The sequence below is a fragment of the Bison bison genome, unplaced genomic scaffold (genome assembly GCF_000754665.1).
Source record: "Bison bison bison isolate TAMUID 2011002044 unplaced genomic scaffold, Bison_UMD1.0 scf7180017864040, whole genome shotgun sequence".
NCBI classification, from domain to species: domain Eukaryota; kingdom Metazoa; phylum Chordata; class Mammalia; order Artiodactyla; family Bovidae; genus Bison; species Bison bison.
In genome coordinates this window covers 4,910,142-4,935,939 of record NW_011494612.1, presented here as the reverse complement: position 1 = coordinate 4,935,939, position 25,798 = coordinate 4,910,142, and the positions used below count along the sequence as shown (strand labels likewise).

At 40.3% G+C, this 25,798-nt stretch overlaps 1 protein-coding gene across 1 annotated transcript in view; it reads left to right on the top strand.

Annotated features, from left to right (window-relative positions):
- Window positions 1-25,577, top strand: part of SLC2A2 (solute carrier family 2 (facilitated glucose transporter), member 2) — a 30,480-nt gene extending 4,903 nt beyond the window's left edge. The window contains exons 2-11 of the mRNA XM_010835240.1: window positions 3,271-3,363; window positions 6,636-6,892; window positions 10,171-10,295; window positions 13,410-13,525; window positions 14,406-14,568; window positions 15,043-15,230; window positions 18,930-19,034; window positions 22,577-22,678; window positions 23,736-23,939; window positions 24,025-25,577. Coding sequence (XP_010833542.1) covers window positions 3,271-3,363; window positions 6,636-6,892; window positions 10,171-10,295; window positions 13,410-13,525; window positions 14,406-14,568; window positions 15,043-15,230; window positions 18,930-19,034; window positions 22,577-22,678; window positions 23,736-23,939; window positions 24,025-24,225 — 1,554 coding nt within the window. The 3' untranslated portion in view covers window positions 24,226-25,577. The remainder of the gene's footprint in view (window positions 1-3,270; window positions 3,364-6,635; window positions 6,893-10,170; window positions 10,296-13,409; window positions 13,526-14,405; window positions 14,569-15,042; window positions 15,231-18,929; window positions 19,035-22,576; window positions 22,679-23,735; window positions 23,940-24,024) is intronic.
- The last annotated feature ends 221 nt before the right edge of the window (window positions 25,578-25,798 follow it).

Sequence of the window (25,798 nt, the reverse complement as noted above, 5' to 3'; positions counted from 1 at the left end):
ACAGCTAACACTGTTGTGACTCAGACTCATTTGGAGTGTCAGAGGAAGGCTGATGGAGTGTGTGTGTGTGTGTGTGTGTGTGCATATGCAAGCACATGCACTCATTTGTATCCACTCTTTGAAACCCTCTGGTCTGTAGCCTGGGGCTTCCCAGGGTGCTAGTGTAAAGAACCCACCTGCTGATGCAAGAGCAGAGGTGTGGTTTCAATCCCTGGGTCGGGAAGAGCCCCTGGAGAAGGGAATACCCACTCCAGTATTCTGACCTGGAGAATCCCCATGGATGGAGGAGCCAGGCGGGTTACAGTCCATAGGGTCACAAAGAGTTGGACACGACTGAAGCAAATTAGCACACAGCATGCACAGACTGTAGCCTGCCAGGCTCCTCTGTCTGTGGGATTTTCGAGGAAAGAATACTGGAGCAGGTTGCCATTTCCTCCTCCAAGGAATCTTCTTGACCCAGGGATCAAACCCTCATCTCTTGGGTCTCCTGCATTGGCAGGTGGATTCGTTACCACTGCACCACCTGGGTACAGCAGACCAAACCAGCTGCAGCCACTACCTTCACTCCCGACTTCCATTCCTGCTCACCACTGCCATGGTCACTGGTTGTACTCAAAATAAGAAGAAAGGAACTATATGCTTGTCTGGTAGGGACCAGAGAGCCAGCAGAGAGCAGAGCCTGGGGTGGGAGGGGCATCACTAAGACACCGGGTGCTGGGAGACCCTGCCGCCGGAGGGATAGGGGATGTGGGGAGGAAACTGGGAGAGTATATTGTGGCCCTGGGCTTGGTCTTGGGTAGACCCTGAGGTTCTTCAGCTGAGCTACAGAGGAGCAGTTGAGTAGCCTTTGTTTGTCTTTTCAATTTTTACCAAAAACCTCACAAAGGTTTTCTATGGGTGTGTGAGGATGGCGGGCATTTGTGTGGTGAGTGGTGGGAAAATGTGCTTGGAATTGGTGGGTGTTTGGTCATTTGGCTTCAGCATCAAAATTGGCAAATTCTATGAATATGTGCACTCTTGGATATTTTTTCCAATTTAGGAAGATTAGGATCCTAGATTTTCAGATATGTTTGCCTTTTGAATGTCTGTTTCTGATTCATGAGAAATTCAAAATAACCAAGTAATTAAAAGCATAGGTTCTAGATCCAAATCATTATTCTACAACTTACTGGCTGTAAGACCTTAACCTAGTCTGCTGCTGCTGCTGCTAAGTCACTTCAGTCGTATCCAACTCTGCGACCCCATAGCCCACCAGGCTCCCCCGTCCCTGGGATTCTCCAGGCAAGAACTCTGGAGTCGGTTGCCATTTCCTTCTCCAATGCGTGAAAGTGAAAGGTGAAAGTGAAGTTGCTCAGTCATGTCCCACTCTTAGCGACCCCATGGATTGCAGCCTACCAAGCTCCTCTGTCCATGGGATTTTCCAGGCAAGAGTACTGGAGTGGGGTGCCATAACCTAGTCTAGTTATCTGTAAAATAGGGATACTAATGGTGCTGTTGTGAGGAGTGCTATTGGCAGAATAAGGGCCCTCAAAAGATACTCATAACTGTCCCTGGTTGTCCCGTGTGAATCTGTTACCTCACACAAAATAAAGGGCTTTACAAACATCTTTACTGTTATGGACTTTGAGGTAGGGAGATTCTGTTATGAAGATGGAGGAAGGGCACAACTAATCAAGGGATGTTGTGGCCTCCAGAGCTAGGAATGGCCCTTGCTTTACAGCCAGCACAGACTCTGGTCCTTCATCAAGAAGGAATAAAATTCTATCAATTCAAATTTTCCCCTACATCCTCCAGAGAGGAACACAGCTTGCCAACACCTTAATTATAGTCTGGTGAGACTACTATCAGACTTCTGACCTACAAGAACTGTAAAGTAATACATTTGTGTTACTTAAGCCACTAGTTTGTTGATTTTTTTTGTAATAGCGAGAAGAGAAAACTATTACACACACACACATGTGAAGTGATACTAAATCACTTGAGTCATGTCTGACTCTGTCCTTCCCCATGGTCTGTAGCCCACCAGGCTCCTCTGTCCCAGGGATTCTTCAGCCAAGAATACTGGAGTGGGTTGCCATTTCCTCCTCCAGGGGATCTTCCCGACCCAGGGATCGAACCCGCATCTGTCTCCTGCGTTGGCAGGCGGGCTTTCCACCACCAGCACCACCTGGGAAGCCCCTTGTCTTACAGGAGAGGAGATTGAACGACAAACATGAGAATGCAGAACCATGCATGACAGAGAGCAGGTGCACAACAGTCTTTTAGGAGAAAACATCAGCCTGCCAAGTGCAGAGCTGAGCGCTGCAGGGAGAGGTGGTCTCCAGCCAGCGGCTTCTGGGCCTCCTGCCTTGCTGCCCTCCTGCGTTCTGTGAGCTCCATGCCCAGCCCTCTCAGTTGCATTTCTGGTTTGGTTCTCAAGTTCAAGTTTCCGGGTGTTACTTACAACTCTGCACATACAGCATCATGCTTCCATGTCAAGATGCAAAGTAAGTAAATGAAAAAAAAAAAAGATGCAAAGTAAGTGACTTCATTTGTAAAGCAGTTCTCGGAGACAATTTAGTATCATGTCCTGTGGGTGCTTCTTTAAACATATATGCCCCGATCCCATCACTTAGGGTTTTGTGTTAACTGAAAAATTTTTCATGCTTCCCAGTACACCCCGAGTCTGATACAAGGAACCCCTCTTATCTCCTATCTCAAAACTCTGCCTATTCATATAAAGAACTCAGATTCCCTTGTAGCTCAGTAAAGAATCCACCTGCAATGCAGGAGAAGCCTGGAAAAGGCATTGGCTACCCACTTCAGTATTCTTGAGCTTCCCGGGTAACTCAGACGGTAAAGAATTCACCTGCAATCCGGGAGACCTAGCTTGGGAAGATCCCCTGGAGAAGGGCATGGCAACCCACTTCAGTATTCTTACCTGGAGAATCCCGTGGACAGAGGAGCCTGACAGGCTATCGTCCATGGGGTTGCAGAGTCGGACACAACTGAAGGGACTTAGCACATACACATGTGGAGAAGGATGTTTGGTTCCTTCCCTGGACAAAGCTGTCCCAGACTCTTTGCTGCTTTGGCAGTATAGGAGAAATGAAAGACACTCACAGTCCCATATGAATGAGCCCTGCCAGGAACATAGGGGTATATAAGAATGAGTGTCAAGTGGCAAGAACCAGCCCATAGAACCTGTCAGAAACCCATGCTGCAGACTGATGGACGGTGGGCAACTGAAATTGCCTGGTGTTTCCCAGCCCTGTGTTTCATTCCCCGCAGGTCACCGGGACCTTGGTTTTGGCTGTCTTCACTGCTGTGCTGAGTTCCTTCCAGTTTGGATATGACATTGGTGTGATCAATGCACCTCAACAGGCAAGTGAAACGTACAAGTTCTCTTTTTGGCAATTTCTGTCAGTGGCAGAAAGATATCAGCTCCTCATCCAGAGAGATAAAGTGTGCCCACATGGGGAACACGTGGCAATCCGGTCTTCTGTTGGGTACCACGTGCGTGATTCCAATGCTGATAACTTGACCTTTGCTCCTCATTTAATAACCCTCATAGAAAAAGAAAGAGTAATGAATAATTCTTGATCTCTGATTCTGCTGTTCGCTGAGCTCACAGAAAACTTCAGCCAGAATACCATGTGCCAAAAGGATTTAAAAAAAAAAAAAAAGGCTTAAGAGCTTATTGCAGCATATATTCAGAGCTCCTAGCCAAAAATGGATGGAAATGCCAGGGTGTAAGAAGAAACAGTGGAAGTACAGGCTTTTTTCAGTGCAGAAACATGTACTGAGCACCAACTCACTGTGTGTCAGGAACCAGCATATTCTCTCCCCTGCGGATTCGCCCAACAACCTGGTTATGCCCAGGTTTTTGTCCAGATCAAAGCATTTTCGAGCCTTGGGTGGGGAGGGGGTGGAATCAGATAAAGGTAGTTAAAAGGTACAAACTTTTAAGTGTAAAAGAAGTAAGTACTAGGGATGTGATGTTCAACATGACAAATGTAATTAAATATAACTAATACTGCTGTGTGTTATATATGAAAGTTGTTAAGAGGATAAATCTTAAGAGTTCTCATCACAAGAAAAAAAAAAAGACAAGCAAAGGAGAAACTCTGAAGGAGCCTAACACTGGAAAGATTCCAGTCCTTCCCTCTACGTCAGTCTCCCATGTATGATCCAAAGTAAAATAATATAAACCTTTTAAATAAGTCAAGAAGTCCAACAAGTTTGGGTTTTCTCCATGTTGACTCTTTGGGTATTTTTAATATTGGACACTTTCTATCATTTTTCACTTTTACTGTATGCATCCCTACTCTGGTTTCCAGGAAATACACAGGAGAGAGATATCATTTGTCTTAGATCCCACAGCCTGTAAGTGGGGGAAATCAGGAATTCATTCCCTCTGCCCTAACTCAGACCATCAGGTCATTTAGGGTGGGATTGATATTGTGTTCGTCTTCCTAACACCAGTGCCAAGCACAGTGATTGATAGAAACATAAAATGTTTAGTAAATAAAGAAGAAAGAGACAGAGAGGAGAAGCTGGGGAAAGGGATGGCATAAGGTGACAATACAAGCTTCAGTTGGGTGTTCTCTGTGAACCCATCATATTTTGTCTGCTTCTCTTAACATAGTGGACTCTTAGGAAAATGTAAGAGACTACAGGGTGTGAATGTGTGAAATGTGTACTTGCCAAGTCTGTCTGCTGAAAAGGGTTGCTCCTTGGACCAAAAGATGCTCTCTGGTTAGGCACCACATGGCATCATGAATGTGGCAGGTCTTGCCAAGGCTGAGAGATTTAGAGAATCGCTCTAGGGGGTCATATCTTTTTTCCTGCGGCTGATAACATGTGCCAATGTAGCAGGATTCCTGAAATTTGGCATTGGTAGAACCTTTTCTCTCCTTGTGGGAGAACTTTTCAAATCCTTATTTAAACCGCCCTCTTCAGTGTTGGACGTAAAAATTAATCTAAGGTTCCCCTCCTCTAATCCAAGTCCTAGAGCCAGACCTGACAACAGAGGTCATCCCTCTCTGGCATCAGGATTAGTGCCCTCTCTATAGCCCCCTCCATCTGTATTTAAAGAGCTGTTTAAACAGCACTATGTAAGAAGAATTTGTTTTCTACTAGCAGAATGACATTTGGAATTATTTTAGGGTATTTTTAAATCACTTTTTATGACTGTGAAAACTCTGCATACCTGTTGCAGAAAGTTTCAGAAAGAGAACTATTAATGATTATTCACGTAGGGCAAACTGCTGAAAACATCTGGGCTATTTCCTTTCAGCTGTGTACATTATCCATATAGAGTGATCTTCCCATGAGGCAAAGGTCTGGATTGGAGTTCTTTTATCATAAGAGGATGTAAGTTCTCTCCTTCATCAGCTGACTTTACCACATAGGACTTTGCCCAGGTCTGGCAGCGTAGACAGCTGCATTCCAGGTCATTGTTAGAGGTCTTCCCAGCCCATTGCTGCCAAGTGGTGACCAAATCATCCAGAGGAATGACATGGAAGAAGAGCCGGAAGGATGTGCCTTTACTCAATCATACTTTTGTTCGAGTTTGCCTCTACTGAAACACTATAAAATATGGCTCTGTGAACTCTAGTTTTGAACACTGTTTACTGTTACCTACTGCACTCAGTGAGGACCCACGCAAGACACTTCCTTTAGGTCCCAGTACCTTCTCAGGGACTTCTGAGTTGGTTTTGATCTTCGGAATTCACCAATATACATGATTGTTTTCCTCTCTTTTCACTGGCTGCTAGGAAACTTATTAATAAATTTATAGCTCACCTAAAGCAAGGATACAGCACCTGGTGTTTGAATTTTGTATGCTAACTTAATTTTTGGCCTCAACTTTCTCAAACTTTTTTCTTATATCCACTTTTTTGTTTCTGTTAAAATATTTACAGTAGCCAATTTAAATCCTGCTATGCAGGGCTAACAGTGGCATGAAAATGTACCTTTTCAGCTTGCAGGATAGTTTCAATATGGACAGTTGCCAATCTTTAAAACTTGAAGCATTTTACATAAAAATACACACGTCTGGTTTCTCTTTAAAAATTAAAGGCCATGCAATGCTAGTCTCAAGTTGCAGCTTCCTCCTTCAGATGGGACAAATAAATCCTGCCCACTCAGTATTCTATTCCCAATAGTCGTTGTTTAGTCACTGAGTCCTGTCAGACTCTTTGTGACTCCATAGACTGTAGCCCACCAGGCTCCTCTGTCCATGGGATTTCCCAGGCAAGAATACTGGCGTGGGTTGCCATTCCCTTCTCCAGGGATCTTCCTGACTCAGGGATTGAACACATGTCTCCTACATTAGCAAGCAGATTCTTTACCACTGGAGCCCATATTCTCAATAGTATAGACTATATTTCAGCCCTCAAGTTCTCAAGCTTCTTCTTGCCTCCTTTACTTGTTTGTTCCTGCCAGGTTCCTGTTGGCACTGGAATTTGTGACCCCTGATTTATAGGATGTGGTCAACTGTAAGCAATCTATATGCATTAGTATGTGCATAACACACATAATTGAAATAATCCTGCTTGAACACCTAACAAATAGTTTCAAGGAAAAACAAACCAAAAATATACAGAATGTTTGAAATATTTCAGCTATTTTTCTTTATTTTATCTCCTTAGGTAATTATAACCCACTATAGACATGTTCTGGGTGTTTCACTGGATGACCGAATAGCTATCAACAACTACGCTCTCAACAGTACAGAGGAATTGCCCACAAGCCTGGGAGATCCAACGCCAGTCTCTTGGGCTGAGGAAGAGACTATGACATCAGCTAGCCTCATCACCATGTTCTGGTCCCTGTCTGTGTCCAGCTTTGCGGTTGGTGGAATGATTGCATCGTTCTTTGGAGGGTTGCTTGGGGACAAGCTTGGAAGGTAGGCAAATTTCATAAATAAGCATACACACAGAAAAGTCACTATTTGGGGTTTCAGAATTTGTTTGGAAAGAAATAATCTTCCATTTTGTGGGATAGTTTTAGAGTTGTTTTTTCCAACTCATGACCTTATGAGTTAGGTTGGTATTGGACCAAATAAGGGCTTCCCTGGTGTCTTATATGGTAAAGAATCTGAATGCAAGGCAGGAGACCCAGGTTCAATCCCTAGGTCAGGAAGTTCCCCTGGAAAAAGAAATAACAACCCACTCCAGTATTCTTTCCTGGAGAATTCCATGGACAGAGGAGCCTGGCGCGCTATACTCCATGGAGTCACAAAGAGTTGGACATGACCAAGCGACTAACACTTTTACTTTCTGGACCAAATAACAGAGAAAGCTGTTGCAGTAAACTACTTAATTGTGAAGATATTTACAGACAAAGTGAATTTGGTGTGTATTTCTGGATAATCACTTTGATTCTCTGACTTTATAACTTATAAAATGTATTAAGAAATCACAGCCCATGTGGTTTACTCAGGAACTCAAGGGAAGAGTCAAGCATGGAATTTTTAAATCTATTGTTGGCTTCACCAAATTGCTCCATTTCTCAGACACCCAGTTTTTCCTTTTCAGATTAGAATTTGACATCTGGATCAGTCAAGTCATAAGGTTAAGTTAATATCACCAATTCCCAGTTGCCCAATGTACTTGATAGGCGGTTTCTAGCTGCTGCTACTGCTGAGTCAAAACCCAACCACAAATGAAGCGAGTGGTATCTCCATTCCTCAACTTTCTATTTTGGATTGAAACTTCCTGTTTTGGATTAAAAACATCAGTAGAACTCCTTTACTTCCAAATTTCATTTAGTCATGTGAAATACTAAAGCTCTTGGAGTTCCCCCCACCCCCATCAACTCAGTCCAGTTGCTCAGTCGTGTCCAACTGTTTGCAACCTCATGGACTGCAGCACACCAGGCTTTCCTGTCCATTGCCAGTTCCTGGAGCTTGCTCAAATTCATGTCCATTGAGTTGGTGATACCATCCAACCATCTCATCCTCTGTTGTCCACTTGTTCTCCTGCCTTCAATCTTTCCCAGCATCAGGGTCTTTTCCAATGAGTCTGTTCTTCATACCAGGTAGCCAAAGTATTGGTGCCTCAACTTCAGTATCAGTCTTTTCAGTGAATATTCAGAACTGATTTCCTTTAGGATTGACTGGTTTGATCTCCTAGCAGCCCAAGGGACTTTAAAGAGTCTTTGCCAACACCATAGTGCAAAAGCATCAATTCTTGGGTGCTCAGCCTTCTTTATGGTCCAACTCTCACATCCATACATGACTACTGGAAAAACCATAGTTTTGACTGTATGGACCTTTGTCGGTAAAGTAATGTCTCTGCTTTTTAATATGCTGTCTAGGTTTGTCATAGCTTTTCTTCCAAGGAGCAAGCGTCTTTTAATTTCATGGCTGTAGTCACCATCTGCAGTGATTTGGAAGCCAAAGAAAATAAAGTCTGTCACTGTTTGCATTGTTTCCCCATCCATTTGCCATGAAGTGATGGGAATCGATGCCATGATCTTAGTTTTTTGAATGCTGAGTTTTAAGACAGTTTTTTCACTCTCCTCTTTCATTTTCATCAGGAGGCTCTAGTTCCCCTTTATTTTCTGCCCTAAGGGTGTTATCTGCATATCTGAAGTTATTGATAGAGAGGAAATAAAACATAAAATCAAAGTTATTTCTTTATATTTATTTTCTGGTCTTTGCATCCACTTTTTTTTATCACTTTTTTCTGATGATAAAAATATGCAAATATGGAAAAATGAGAAAATGCAAAAACTTTTAAAGATCTAAATGATATAGGCAACTACCTTAGTAATGTGTATGCTCAGTCGTGTCCAACTCTTCACGACTCTATGGCCTGTAGCCCACCAAACTCCTCTGTCCATGGGATTCTCCAGGCAAGAACAGTGAAGTGAGTTGCTATGCCCTCCTCCCCGGGATTTTCCCAACCCAGGGGTTGAACCCGCATCTCTTACATCTCCTGCATTGGTGTACTGGGTTATAATTCATTTAATTATTAAAATTCCTACTTTATAGTTTTCCCTCTTTGGTTATTAAATTCTGATAATTCCTTCCTTTTGTACTGGAGCTTTTAATAAGACTATAAGAATTTTTCTAAAGTAATAGGTAGCACGGAAACACAAGTTTTATTCTTATTCTTATTTGAAAGGGACTTCCCTCTACCATAAAAGAAAATGGTCAGTTCTTCAAATTTTATCAAATTACTGACTATTGGGGGGTATTATCCAGCTCATCACATGGTTTGTTGGGAAAATGAGTATGAGATTATATAGTTTTATTCTTCCAGAAAAAAACAATCTGCTTGGTGTTTAAGATACTTGTTTAGGAAAAGCTCACCTATTAAAGTTTGAAACACGGAAAAAGACTGTAACAAGATACTTACATTTCTTTGTGGGACAGACATTTTCACATTTATTCACTCAGGTTCTTTTATTGGCCTTATCATCATTGACTGAACTTTGAAGAAGGTTTTTGTGTACATCACTTTCTCATTTAACAGGAAGAAGAGTATCAGATACTTGCAAACATCAGTTTTTGTATGATCAATTTTGAAATGGTGTTTTTTTTGCTATTTCACCTTTACTATGTATTTTGCATTGGTTGACATTGATTCATAGATTCTGGAAATATGCTGGCATATAATGATAAAATAAGAGTAATTACAGTTCTCTGACAAGGCTTAAAGTAAAAGCATGTTTTAATCTACTTCCAAATAATTTATACTAAAGAAAACTTAAATTTTAAAGTTCTTTCATGATCTATAGTGGCTAAAATCTTGTACCATTAAAAGAAAAAAGTGTCAGTGTCATAGGTTACAGCTACAGAATTAAATTTAGCTATCACCAGGCATTTATTCTTCAAAACAGTCAGCATGTAGAAAACTAATTGTTAACTATTTGAAAAGGTCTCAGAAGTGTTATCTTAAGGCAAACTAGTCATCATCACAATTGAATCTTCTCTATCAAAATGTGGAGATTAAGTACATGCAACCCAAATTCTCTCATTATAAATATTATGTATTGTTAATGCTTTAACACATAGACAAATCAAAGTAGCAATCATGGTTTAAGATTCCCCAACTAGCTCTATCAACAAAATTAAAATAATCACTCTTTGGTAAAAATCTCAGCATGCTCTGAAAGCAAATCCTTTTTATCAAGTTTCGATGCTAAATTTATAATCCTTGCTTTTCAAATTTTCAGAATCAAAGCCCTGTTGGTAGCAAACATTCTTTCATTAGTTGGAGCTCTCTTGATGGGGTTTTCGAAATTGGGACCATCTCACATTCTTATAATTTCAGGAAGAGGCATATCAGGACTCTACTGTGGTAAGTTGTGTGCACACACACACACACACACACCCTCCCACACAAACACGTGTACATCTGAAAATTATTCTCAAGGTAGATGTGGTTACATGTAGGGAACTTTTTGAGCATAAGGTGACATCACAAAAAGAAAAGGTAATAGCACAAAGTTTCAGTTCTGAGTCAGGGAGGTTTGGGACCAGTAAGTGGAGTTGTAATGAGATGTTCTTATCCACAGCAATGACATCATTTCTAGTCATATGCTCCAAGACAAATTACTTAACTCTTGTTTTTCTTATTATTTTATTCTTATTGTTTTTCTTATTATTATTAATAATAATATCTACCTCATGGGGGCGCTTGTGAGAATATGTGTAAAATGTTCAGCATAGAATCTGACTACAGCTAGCTGTTATTATTACTTATGTTGTTCAGTAGACACTGGAAGACTGCTATGCCCAGAACCCCTAACTCTACCCTTATGGCCTGCCCGGCTACTGATGTCACTGTCTCTCCTATCTGGAAAGACCTTGATGTTCTGGCCCATCTCTCAGGCCACATTCCCTTACCCTATCTGCTTCCACACTTGGTTTGTCCAAGTGTTAAAGTGAAGGTGGCCATAGGGAGAGGAGCTCAGGCAGAAGCAGCTGGTAGAGGAGTTCAGAATGGAGGAAAGATGCTTTTCCCATCTAAATATCTGAATCACTATTTCTTGGAAACAGCTCTTTAGTCTTCCTGAAGCAATTTAGCAGCAGCGGCCTGAAGAAAGGGAAGATAGTCCATTCTCTAAAATAGTCAAATCTTTTGCTCTTCAATCCCAGTAATACCCATTGTCCCAAATCATAGCTGCTAATAATAACCGTTGCGGGTGAGAGAGGGAAGGTGAGGGCACAAAATGATGTACGAAATATTTCTAGCACTTTTACCTGAAAAAGAGGAAAGACTACAATTCTGTTCATCTTCAATGATTGGTTGAACCAAAAGTCTGGTCTTCTGCATTGCAGGCAGATTCTTTACCAGCTGAGCTACCAGGGAGGCTTGAAATAAAAATCTAAGATTATTTAATTAAATGGCTCTTCTTGTTATTTTCAATGTTAATACAAATAACTGAAATGATAGTTTGATCAAGGTAAAGAGGCAACTCACTTATGGGAAGAGCTTTGGATTCAGAATGCATCAATTCTGGCACTGTCTTGGTCTGGCCTTAGTCATTGAATAGAAGGCTCGGTTTCCTCCTCGGTATTAGTTCCCTCTTACTGCTCTAATGAATTACTTCAAACTTAGTGACTTAAGACAACACAAATTTGTTTTCTTACAGTTTTGAAGACTCAAATTCAGTTTCACTTGACTGTAAAATGAAACTAATAACACCATCAAAGAGGTCCAAATCAAGATTCTTCTTTATTTTCTCTCTACTTTTTGAAATACAATAAGAAAAAAAATTATAAAATATTTTTAGTGAAATTGAAAATAAATGTTATATACAGTGTGTAGCAACCTATTACTAGCATAACTAAGTAACTTGTACTCTCCAAGCACCTTCTAAAATTATGTCTGATTTTATTATGAGCATTAAAATAGCTAAAAATTAATGAAAATAAATTAATAACAATTAATAGAAAATACAATTTGATTTCGAGTTCGTAAGACTTCAGACCAGGTGGCCAAAATAGCTCAGTTGGAGAGAGCAGTTAGACTGAAGACTTCAGACCTTTGAGCTTATCTGCATTTTCTGTTCTTGAGGTATGTTTGGCCTTAACAAAAATACTACAGCCCAGAATAGGACCAAACAATGTTTGTTTTTTATTTTTTTCTCCCTGCTTCTTTAAGATCAACAGACCACACAGTAGAGTTGCATGTAAAAGCAGGAATTTAGACGCTGTATCAGCCATGCAAATGCTCATGGGATATTAAGAACAATTTGAAGCATTAAAAAAATATTGAAACAATTCTCAAAAGCATCTTTTATACAAAGACCATACATTTCCATTTGATAGGCCCACAGTATATCTAAGAGGAAGCCTCTGACAAATCTTATTTTCAGAAAATGTCAAACATTGCATTCAGTTTTGCTCATTGACTAGTCTCTGACCTTTTTATGCTCTTAGCAAATGGCTAGAGTCTCCACCATTTTCAACATGACTGGTTACATCTGCATCTAGGAAAACTACAGAAGGCATAATGGCCTAGAGCTTTTCAAAATTTTGTTTTCTTTTAAGCATCAGAGGGCTTCCCAAGTGGCCCTAGTGGTAAAGAACCCACTTGCCAGTGCAGGAGACATGAAATGCGGGTTCAATCCCTGGGTTGGGAAGATGCCCTGGAGGAGGACATGGCAACCCACTCCAGTATTCTTGCCTGGAGAATCCCATGGACAGAGGAGCCTGGCAGGCTACAATCCATAGGATCGCAAGGAGTCAGACACAACTGAAGCGACTTAGCACACATGCAAGAATCAGAAGTCTTTATTCAAATAAAATCTTTTCTGAAGCCCATTATTTAGAGAGAATAAAGAAGCTAGGTTGCCCTGGTTGGAGTAATTGAGGGAGGGGCCCCTTAGTCCCTTAGCTCCTGACACCTCTCCACACACTCCTCCCCTCAACTCTTAAGTGTAACTTTGAGGCACCTCCACATTGTAGAAACTCAAGAAGGGCTTGTAGTTCTCCTGCTAACACTCTATTGCACTGTGATCTTGGGTAAGTCATTTCTCACCTTTATCAAGTAAAGAGGTTGGCATAGATATGTTCTAATTTCCTTTAATCCCATGATTTTAGAGTAAGAGTATTACTGTATTTTTAAGAATATTATTAAAGCATTCTTCAATCTCTTTTCTGAAGATAACCTAAGGCATCATGATACAAACTCAATATTAACATGAATTTTTTAACTAAATAAAGGCAATGCTATGAATAATTGCCAGATGAATGACTAACCATCTCCTTCTATTTATATCTCCAACTACAATTTCATTTGGAGTCTCATCAACAAACATTCTTTGCATAAATCGTGTCTGCGGTTGGTGACAAGGGCTCTTCCTTCCAATAAACTCAGAATGAATACTGACTGTACTTAAATAAAGTTACTGCTGTTGATGTCATCCTGATTACACTTTAACGTGTATGTTCATGTTTCACTCAGGGCTGATTTCAGGCTTGATTCCAATGTACATTGGTGAAATTGCTCCAACCACACTCAGGGGCGCTATCGGTGCTCTTCATCAGCTGGCCATTGTCACGGGCATTCTTATTAGTCAGGTAAAAACTCCCTTCCCCTCCCTCACCCATCCTCTACTTTACCTAGCTTCTCTCCCCCTGACTGGCCACTCTTACTGTAAAACAACACAGAGGAAAAGACAGTTCCACAAGTGGTCTTGGAGGTGGCAGTACAGAGACATAGGCTTTTTAGTAGCTCAAAGTTAAAATATTACTAATCCACGCCTCACTTTTCCCCTGGAAGCTGTGGTGGAGTTGGCACTGAAGGTGACCTGGTAAGCCAAGTCTTAACTACTGGAGCTATTCCAGAATTACATTATTCCATTTAGATTTCAAGGGAAAAAAATTTCAAAATTTTGGCTGCCTGGGTCTCCTTTTTTCTGAGCATCTTTCCTGCTCAGATTTAAAATGCAAAGGATTGCAGTAGCAGTTCTTGTTCAGTTACCTTATTCTTTCCTTCTCTCCTGTGTTCTCAGAGGGAGTCCTCAGAACCTCAAACTTATGACTATCCAGAGGATAAACTACTTTGCAATAGGGATCACAAAACTAGTTCTCTCAGAGTAATTGCTTTATTTATGTAATCCATTCTATTTAAGTTCTGGGTAATCGTCCAAAGTTATGCATTATTTTTGCTGTTGTTTTAGATATCAAATGTGTGCTTAAAAGTTTGGTTGATTTCTATCCTAAATGTCCCATAGGAGTTAATGAAAACAAATCTAGCTGAACTCTTTGTAAAACAGAGTCCCTAATTCATTTAAGGAGAGACATACTAGTAATAATTTCCATCTTAAGCATACTTGTGCATACTTGAATCAAAGTCAGGAGTTACTATCAAATAGCCAATGTGCTTTTCCAACAAATTGTTTCAGAAGGCAGCTCCAAAGTGATATGTAGTTGATATGCTTCCTCCCTGCCTTTTCAGATCGTTGGCCTTGACTTTATCCTGGGCAATCACGAGCTATGGCACATCCTGCTTGGCCTGTCTGCTGTGCCGGCCATTCTCCAATGTCTGCTGCTCTTCTTCTGTCCAGAAAGCCCCAGATACCTTTACATCAAGCTGGATGAGGAAGCCAAGGCAAAGAAAAGTAAGTCTATGGTGGTTTTCCTTTCTTCCTATTGTTTTGGAATTATCAGTTAATGAGAAACGGTGCACATGAATGGATACTCATGAAATTGGTACCAATGCTTTTCAAATGAAGTCAGTGATTATATGTAAGAATATGCACGATCACTTAATATGACTGGTACATGTCATTTTGCAACCATAAACATTCACACAAGCCCAAATAGAAAATCCACATGCAGTGCATTGAACTCAGACTTCTAACAGACCTTTCCTACATTGTACTTCTATGATAATGAGGAATAAGATGAAGCCAAATGTTTTGCTTTCTTAAAAAATAAAAAGACAGGATTTAACAAGAAAGGATTTCCAACACCCATTCTATTAGGTAATAGAATGGGTTAGGCAGAACTGTAGTTCTTTCATTAGCATAACAAAAATAAATTTATTTTTGTTTTGACCTGAGTTGTGTCAACATGATCATTTTGGGGGACAGGCTTGAAAAGACTCAGAGGAAGTGATGATATCACCAAAGACATCACTGAGATGAGAAAAGAGAGGGAAGAAGCATCAAATGAAAAGAAAGTCTCCATAATTCAGCTCTTCACCAATGCCAGCTACCGACAGCCTATTCTAGTGGCATTGATGCTGCATGCGGCTCAGCAATTTTCTGGAATCAATGGGGTAAGTTTAAGAACACCCTCCCTCACTCTTAAGAGCAAAGTGAACTAAGACAGACGAGGACAGGAGTTTAAGTTTAAGTAACTAAGGACACATTAAAATGCTGACATCACAAATATCTTGAATGAGCATTAATTTTATCTTGCCTTGTCTGCTTTCTAAAATTACCTTACAATTTTTAAAAGATGTCAGTGGTCAGTGGTCTGCATGTCAATTAAGATGAAGATTAAAAGGCAAGTCATAATAAATACAAAAGAGGGCAAAAGAGAATAAATATACCAAGAAGACTGAATTACTATGGGCTTCTAGAGTTGAGTATCAAATTTAGGATTTCAGATAGCCTAGGCAGAAGGACTCATGGTTCCTGCTATCTATTTAAATGAAGTGTATCAGATAGCCTAGTGCAAAGAATTTTCCTGCCATCCAAGAAATTTTCACTGTTTGGGGAGACAGCACACAAAATAAACAATAGAAGGAACTGATATGATATTGGTGAGTGAGGGTAATAGAAAAGACATGACTGAAAAACATACTGAGTACTAAACTAGCTAGCTTTTAGGTTTTGAAATCTTTGTATTATGCAGACTAAAATTGTCTTACTGATGGTTAGCTGCTAGAAGAAAAAAATTAAGCATTGGTTAAGAAACCAGATTTTAAAAACCACGTATCCCCATTCAATGCTGTTAAAACTGTGATTTGGGCTTCTACAGTGAGTCAACCCCAGATTCACAGACACTGTGGGGGTGACTGATAGATGGGCAGAGACTTAGAGGAAGCAAAGAAAGTATTTCCCCCAAGGTGAAGCAAAAGGAGACCTGAGCCTCATTCCACAAGCTGAATGCTCTGCTCTGGCCTCTATCCTCCTTTAAAGGTCCTTGATGTTGATTTTTTTAATCTCTTAATTCTTTATAACTTTGGGTCTCAGAGACCAAATCTCTCTGAGCTCTCTCTCAGCTCTGCGAGTATATCCAAGAGCACAACACTTAATCTCTCTGAGTGTCCCTGCTTTAGCTTCCATCCCAGTGCCTGGCTTAGAGGCATCCAGGAAATGTTGAACCAGAGGCTTTTGGGTAGGATAGTGTGCAGTGAGTAATCCATTCCTCACTGAACACAGACTGAACAGTCCTCCTGCATCAGCCCTGTCTGCAGGACGAGGCTGTAGGAAAGGAATGACAGAGGATGACACAACCAAAGAAAATGACTGTTATGCACATAGAGACGTAACTAATAATAAAGGCTATTAAGAAGGTTGTGAATCAGATTTCTCCATTTGTACTGACATGAGTGGAAATTTTGGGTTAAGTGCAATGAAACCAAAATTCTTATACACACTGGTTCAGTTCAGTTCAAAGTTGCTCAGTCGTGTCCGACTCTTTGCAACCCCATGGACTGCAACACGCCAGGCCTCCCTGCCCATCATCAACTCCCAGAGCTTACTCAAACTCATGTCCATTGAGTCGGTGACACCATCCAACCATCTCATCCTCTGTTGTCCCCTTATCCTCCCATCTTCAATCTTTCCTAGCATCAGAGTCTTTTCAAATGAGTCGGTTCTTCAGGTGGCCAAAGTATTGGAGTTTCATCTTCAGCATCAGTCCTTCCAATGAACACCCAGGACTGATCTCCTTAGGATGGACTGGTTGGATCTCCTTGCTGTCCAAGAGATTCTCAAGAGTTTTCTCCAACATCACAGTTCAAAAGCATCAATTCTTCTGGGCTCAGCTTTCTTCACAGTCCAACTCTCACATCCATACATGACTACTGGAAAAACCATAGTTTTGACTAGACAGACCTTTGCTGGCAAAGTAATGTCTCTGCTTTTTAATATGCCCTCTAGGTTGGTCATAACTTTCCTTCCACGAAGCAAGTGTCTTTTAATTTCATGGCTGCAGTCACCATCTGTAGTGATTTTGGAGCCCAAAGAAATAGTCTGTCACTGTTTCCAATGTTTCCCCATCTATTTGCCATGAAGTGATGGAATCAGATGCCATGATCTTAGCTTTCTGAATGTTGAGTTTTAAGCCAACTTTTTCACTCTCCTCTTTCACTTTCATCAAGAGGCTATTTAGTTCTTCTTCACTTTCTGCCATAAGTGTTGTGTCATCTGCATATCTGAGGTTATTGATATTTCCCCCAGCAATCTTGACTCCAGTTTGTGCTTCACCCAGTCCAGCATTTCTCATGGTGCACTCTGCATATAAACTAAATAAGCAGGGTGGCAATATACAGCCTTGATGTACTCCTTTCCCGATTTGAAACCAGTCTGTTGCTTCTTGACCTACATAAAGATTTCTCAGGAGGCAGGTCAGGTGGTCTGGTATTCCCATGTCTTTAAGAATTTTCCACAGTTTCTTGGGATCTACACAGTCAAAGGCTTTGGCATAGTCAATAAAGCAAAAGTAGATGTTTTTCTGGCACTCTCTTGCTTTTTTTGATGATCCAATGGATGTTCAGTGATTTGAGCTCTGGTTCCTCTGCCTTTTCACTGGTAAGAGTGCAAATTGACACAACTTCTTTGGAAAACTATTTGGTAGTATCAATCAAAGCTGAGAACACACACACACTGTGATCCAACAATTCTATTCCAAGGTGTAAATGTGTACGTATTTTACCAAAAGGCTTGTACTAGAATAGAATGTTCATAGAAGCACTATTCATAATCACTCTAATGATAACTACCTAAATAACCATCAATAGTAGAATGGGTGACTAAATAGTAGAATGGGTAACTAAATTGTGGTATATTACTACAATAATATGCTAAATAGCAGTGATAATAAACAGCCTGCAAATGCAACAATGTGGATGATTCTCACAAAGGCAATGTTGATGCCAGATATAAAATATACATCAAGCAGTTCCACTTATATCAAGTACAAGACTAGGCAAAATATATCTACAATGGCTGAAGTTGAAAGACTTTCCTTTGAAAAAGGGTGACATTTAGGGGGCTTCCAGAAGGCAGGAAATGATTTATTTTTTACCTAGATTATGCAGGGGTGTTGGAGAAGACTCTTGAGAGTCCCTTGGACTGCAAGGAGATCCAACCAGTCCATCCTAAAGGAGATCAATCCTGGATGTGGAGGGACTGATGTTGAAGCTGAAACTCCAATACTTTGGCCACCTGATGCAAAGAGCAGGCTCATTTGAAAAAACCTTGATGCTGGGAAAGATTGGGGGCAGGAGGAGAAGGGGACAACAGAGGATGAGATGGTTGGATGGCATCACGGACACAATGGACATGGGTTTGGGTGGACTCCAGGAGTTGGTTATGGACAGAGAGGCCTGGTGTGCTGTGGTTCATGGGGTCGCAGAGTCGGACACGACTGAGTGACTGAACTGAACTGATACAGGTGTGTTTAGTTTGTGCAAATTAATTGAGCTGTACACTTAAAGGGTATATGTACCTTTTTGCATGTATTTTAACTTTAAGAAAAAGTTTTAAAACTGAAAAAAGTTAGATGCAGATGTAGAGTTTTCAGCTGAATATAAGGAGATTTTAAATGATTGGAAGTTTTACACACTAAAGGAAGATTGTGATTTCTCCTTTTCTGGAAGAAGAGGGATGATAAAACCTTTTGAGATCTCTCGGAACTCTGGTTCCATTGAAACACTCAAAAAATAAACAACCTAAAATAATTCTTGCATTAAAGCCTTAGCACTAGGCTTCTTGATTAAAGCTAAACTATTCTCATCTTTCAGATATTTTACTACTCAACCAGCATTTTCCAGACAGCTGGAATCAGCCAACCTGTTTATGCAACCATTGGAGTTGGTGCTGTCAACACAGTTTTCACTGCTGTCTCTGTAAGTGAAATACTCTAGATAAATATTCTGCTTGTTCCTCAGTCCAGAAATAGGAGTGAAAAAAACCCTTGTAACATAAAAGCAACCTGTGATTTATTGTCCACATGTACTGGATATGTAGATAGAACTATGTGAGTCACAGGAAGAGTCCTAGATGTGAATAACCAACCATTGTAGTGAGATTAGGCATAACTGAACACATGGATCAATGGTTCTCCCTATCTCCCAAATATGTCATTTGTCACTCACTTGTGAATCAGGAACTCACTTGGGGACAAGACACTTGGTATTTTTGTGTAAATACCTAGGCTTTTTCTCCTTTCTTCTGTACTTAAGTCCCTTAATATTAGCAAATGTGTATATGCATGCTCAGCTGTGTCTGACTCTTTGCAACCCCACAGACTATAGCCCACCAGGCTCCTCTGGGATTTTCCAGGCAAGAACACTGGAGTGGGTTGCCATTTCCTACTCCAGGGGAATCTTCCCGACTCAGGGATCGAACCCTCTTGCGTCTCCTGCATTGGCAGCAGATTCTTTACCACTGCACCATCTGGGAAAGGAAGTGTGAAAGTGTTAGTCATTCAGTCATGTCCGACTCTTTGCGACCCCATGTACTGTTGTCCATGGGATTCTCCAGGCAAGAATACTGGAGCAAATTGCCATTCCCTTCTCTGGGAGATCTTCTGGATCCAGGGCAGATTCTTTACTGTCTGAGCCACCAGGGAAGCAGAGAAGCACCCTGGGAAGCACCACCTGGGAAGCCCCTGATATTAGCAAACAGCTTGTCATTTCTGTCAGTACTGGATCTTCCACCTTGATTCCATCCTTCCATGGTTGAAATTTTTTATCCTGATATCTTAGGGGAAAAAAAAAAACATTTTTTAAATAAACATTGTCCTCTTGATTAAATATCTAAGCCTCTAGCAAAATTAAACTGATTGAGCAGATTCTTATGATGTTAGGCCATTGGACAGAGCTTCCAGGCAGCTCTGAGGCTTCTCATATAGCTCAGTTAGAAAAGCATCTGCCTGCAGTACAGGAGATCTGAATTCAATTCCTGGATCGGGAAGTTCCCCTGGAGAAGGAAATGGCAACCTGCTCCAGTATTCTTGCCTGGAGAATCCCACGGATAGAAGAGCCTGGCAGGCTACAGTTTATGGGATCACTTGTTTTTCATTCTCTGCACATGGACTTTTAACTATTACCTAGAGTGGTCAATAATTACAGCCTTGCTACCTAGATCAAAAGGCAAGTTTGTCCAGACCACATTAAACAGAACTGGACCTTGGAAAGAGAAGGAAGAACAGATAATAAGGGAACACCAGTGCTTATGCCTTTAGAGTTAATGCTTGTTCAATCCAAAAGGCTACTCTAAAATCAATAAAGGATTGGTACTGGGATGGAATCCTATTTGCATTCTTTTGTCTCCTGAGATAATATTTTTGCAAATCTCACTTCAACATATTTTTCTCATATAGAGATTGTGATTAAAATATTTTATGTGTAACAGGATTTGCTATGTGAAGAATCAAGTTATCAAGATCAGGGCAATCCAAACTGTAAGAATGCCTAAAAAACTACTGCAAAATTCCATTGTTGTCCACCCATCCAACCCCACCAACTCCATGGAGTGGGAGGAGTTTTTCCAAAAATAGTGTCCTGATTATTTTGAATATACCTTTTTAGAACTCATCCTTTTATTCTGTGAACATTTTTGCAGGAGTGACATAATTTTAAAACTCTAATCAGCCGTCTAATGAACCCTCCAGGACTACAAGTAATATTTAACTTTTAATTATATTTATTTTTGAAAAGTTTTAAAGTTCAAAAAAATACAAAAAGGATACCTCTCAATCATCCAGATTCTCTTGCCAAAATCAGGCAATGTTACCGAATTCCGTGTATCCATTCAAATAAAGATGTGCAAATAGGAATATGTACTGATAACATAGTAATGTTTCAACAATTCAGAGGGAATATAATCCTTTTTTTTTTCCTGAATGAGTATTTGGAGAGAGAGACTTTCTAAACTCGATGCTGAATGATGTTCCATATTTTGTATTTTCTTTTATACTAATGATCCAGTAGATGGAAACCTGTAATCTTGAGTGAGAAAACAAAACAGAAAGAAATATGAAGCCAACGGAAAGACAGCATGGGTCTAGAGGAGAAAGAGGCCTCCAAGTAGGCATCGAGGGTCTGAGTGCTGCACACTGTCTGTGGGGAAAACGGAAGTTAAGGTCAGACATCCAGGTCTCTAAGACCTGACCAAGTCTCACCCTGTGTCTGTGCTCACCTGGCCCCAAGGGAGTCTGACTCAGTTTTCAAGGCATGCAGTTTTAGAATTTATAATCCTATCAGTAATAGTTGTCCAGAAATAGAAGAAACGGATGTAGTGAAAGCCCTTTTTGCTGAAGAAATGCTCCAGTTTCCTTGGCGGCTTGACATGGTGTCATCAAATCAACTTTAAAAGTCATAATATAGAGAGAGTCAAAATATATAGAGAGAAATTTATGAACAATGAAAGTTTTGTTTTTCCCACTTCATTCTCAACAATTAAATATGGGTTCCTTGCTTACCACTCTGAAGTGATCTGAAAGCCTGAGAAAAAGGGGTTTTTTTCACTGTGAGTGAAAAGAAATGTTTCTCAGATATTTTCAGAGCCAAAGCTCACTGCACTAAGAGTATTGGATTGCTATTGATTTACTGATAGATTTATGAGAACAGCCAAGTGAGAAATTATGACAGGTAATTTTTGTGTGTGTTTGACTCACCAACCTTGGCAAGGATCAAGCCAGAGTCTATTCAGCAAACTCTGGTCCTTGCTAATTGTAAATCTTAAACATTAGTGCAAAGATCCCGACCCAAAGGAATTGATGCCAAGTCTCCTAAAATAGGATAAAAAAGCAATTTAACCTTTTGCTTTAAAGTCTTATCTTTTCAAGTGGATAGTCATTACCAAGACCAAGTACTTTCAGGCTCACCAAAAAAATACAGACCTGACTCTTTAGTGAGATGATCAAATTCTGTATTTTCCCCCTGAGTGGTCACAATTTGACTTTGTTTGCAGTAAGGAAGTTGGAGGATGACAGTTGACACATCAATAATTGCACTGTTTCAGAAGTCTGCAGTGCTCAAATGCTTTTAATTATAACTTAGGATAATTATCAAAAGAGAAATTAATGTCATTTTTATGTAGGCCCTTCATATTTTAAGGGGAGAGGAAATACTGGACATCCAAGATGTCCAGTCTCTAACTATTGCACCCAAAGTGATAAACATCAGGGGGTAATAATGCTATGGTTCTTTCTCTAGAATGACCTGTTCAAATCAGTGTGACAAAAGGAAGACAGCATCTGTTAATCATCTCTGGTCACTGAGACCAGTTCCACCTTTCTGGGCAAGAGTCACTTCCCTCCTTAATTCCACATCTGCAAAATGAGATAATAGAATGGCTTCTTCTCAGCTGTATAAATTTAAAAGATCTCCTCGGCAGTAAAAACTATTTAAGTATAAAGCCACATGTTTTAAAACTTTCCTAGGTGTTCCTTGTGGAGAAGGCAGGGCGACGCTCTCTGTTCCTAATTGGAATGAGTGGGATGTTTGTTTGTGCCATCTTCATGTCGGTGGGACTTGTGCTCCTGGTGAGTCTGGTGTCTGCACTGAGATTTTTGGGTACCCAATGATAGCATTTCTGAGCCCTAAGTTAAACATCTGAGACTTACTTAACAAAATAAAGCAAGAGGAACAGCATATAAAACAAAAGAGAAATGTAAAGAAAAAGAATTAGCTTCAGGGTTTAAAGACTGAATATCAGCAAGCGAATGGTGCTTGTCACCCAGAGATGCAGGGTGTATAATAACCAGGTTTCAATCCTGGCTCTGCCACTTGGCTGCTTGTGTGACCTTGAACAAGTACCTAGACCTTTCTACCACTTTACAGGGTGTTCCGCATTCTGTCTACTGAGCTTGGTATGAGTAGAAGCAGAGGTCACTGGATCCTTGCTTTGCTTCTTCCACAGTAAGAGTGACTAGGAGGCAGAGAAAATCCGAAGCCACAGGATTTCTTATAGCTCAAAAGATTTAAGGATGATTCAGACTAGGAAAAAAAAAAAAACTTGTTTACGACTCATTGGAAAAGACCCTGATGCTGGGAGGGATTGGGGGCAGGAGGAGAAAGGGACGATAGAGTATGAGATGGCTGGATGGCATCACCGACTCAATGGACATGAGTTTGGGTGAACTCTGGGAGTTGGTGATGGACAGGGAGGCCTGGCGTGCTTCAATTCATGGGGTCGCAGAGTCGGACACAACTGAGCGACTGAACTGAACTGAACAACTGGAATAACTTATACTTAATTGAACATAAGCACATCAGTGAAAATGAAGTAGCTCAGTCGTGTCCGACTCTTTGCAACCCCGTGGACTGCAGCCTACCAGGCTCTTCTGTCCATGGGATTCTCCAGGCAAGAATACTGGAGTGGGTTGCCATTTCCTTCTCCAGGGGATCTTCCCAGCTCAGGGATGGAACCTGGGTCTCCCGCATTGCAGGCAGACGCTTTAACCTGTGAGCCACCAGGGATTCCCATAGCACATCAGGAAGAGTGCTATGTCCCCTCTGAACTCAACAAGGACTTAGCTACAGGAAGAAGCAGTCAGTGATCCCAGTTCCACTTTTATTTTGTTTTTCTTTTCTCCTCAGAGTAAATTCCCTTGGATGAATTACGTGAGCATGACAGCCATCTTCCTCTTTGTGTCTTTTTTTGAAATTGGGCCAGGCCCCATCCCCTGGTTCATGGTGGCTGAGTTTTTCAGTCAAGGACCACGCCCTGCTGCTTTAGCAATAGCTGCGTTCAGCAACTGGACAGGCAATTTCATTATAGCTCTGTGTTTCCAGTACATTGCGGTAAGCAGCCTAGTTCTGTGCAAACTTACTGAACAGAAGATAAGGTTTAACAGCTGCTAATTGGGACTCTGTTTCTTCTCTGCAGGACTTCTGTGGACCTTATGTGTTTTTCCTTTTTGCTGGTGTGGTCTTGGCCTTTATTCTGTTCACATTTTTTAAAGTTCCAGAAACCAAAGGAAAATCCTTTGAGGAAATCGCAGCAGAGTTCCGAAAGAAGAGGGGTTCAGCTGAAACGCCAAAAGCTGCTGTAGAAATGGAATTCCTCGGACCTACAGAAACCATGTAACGATAACCTGCTTTTTGACATGAACAATAACAGGAAGAAAGCAGTGTTTTTTAATGACACTTTTTGAGAATTTTGTATCTGTATCTTGAAGTATTGTTTTATTTTTTATAGAGACTTTATAGGCTCTGATCAGAAGTATCATCAAATATTACAAAAAAGTATTTTTTCTTTTAACTTAGAGAATCTATGTTGGGTGGTAAGACTATAAGAAAACCAAAAAATCTAGCTCATTTTGTTACACTAACTGGCAAGTACATTTAGTACCAAAAAAAATTTTTTTTTGTTACTTTGATGACCAAATGGTTTTTGTAAAATTAAACACTAAACGGCTTGGTCATTTAGCACAGGTTATCAGTTAATAATAACAACTATCATAAACTTGTGCTAATTCCTTGCTGGTTCAATCCTTTAAGCTATATTTTTGTTTTGCTTTTTTATTAACCACAGCCTGGTTTTCTGAGTTGTCTTATAAAATACACTCAAACAGTGATAAATCAAACATTTGTTTATCTCCTCAAACTTCAAATAAGATACAGCAGTCTAACGCTGGAAATTGGAAGCAAAAGATTGTTCTGTTTGTTAAAAAATATTTTCTGAACTATTATGTTTTAAAATAGGTTGAAAAGGTAGGGTTGGAAGATCCTGAGGGTGAGTCCCTGAAAATTCAAAAACATTGAATTTCAGCCTTGATCAAAATCCTTATTTAATTTTCCTGGAAAGACTGAGTTCCCAAACACAAAGCAATCATTCTTTTTGGTGTTTCCTTTTTCGCCTTGGCAGTATATGGAGCTATCTAAGCTGTTCTATTATGATTACTAACATTATTGTATACTACTTATGTGCCAAGCACTAAGTGCTTTTACCTATGTAGACAAATTGGAAATACACAGATGATTAAACAGACTTTCACTCAGTCAATTTTGCAACTATGGAAATAGAGTTCTGAAGGATACCAAAGGCTTAGCAGGGAGCTGAAATATCTCCAGGCTCTTTTCCTCACAAAGTAGAGCACTGAATCAATCCTTTTTACATTTGCTTTAATGTATGGAAGAGAAAGGCACTTTCTCTTTTTAAAAGTTCTTTTTAAGAGTGGGAAAAAAAAATACTGACCACTTGAGGGTTTTTTTGTTTTGTTTTTGTTTTTTCTTTTTTTTCTTTGACCAAAGTTGTTTACCTTTATGTAATTTGACATTCCAAGCAACATGAAATTATTTCTTCTCACTTTGATTTTTGTTTCTTTTCAGCCAGTTTGGGATCAACTATGTCCCCTTAGCTGTTCCAGGATACCAAGTGAGCTTAAATAGTTTGGTAGACCTTTTTTTCTAAACTGTGAACTCAGTTAAAAAAAAAAATAAAAGCAGGGACTTGGAGTCGGGCAGAAGCAGGAAAATGGCTCGTCCCGTAGCTCCTGTCTTCTTCAGGATGCTGGTGGCCTTTGAGAAGCCCAAAGTTGCACCAGTAAAGAAATTTAACATATTTATAGGTGATGAATGTGATTTATTCACTATTCCTGATCTCATTTAGAATAAAGTGGAAATGGCAACCCACTCCAGTGTTTTTGCCTGGAGAATCC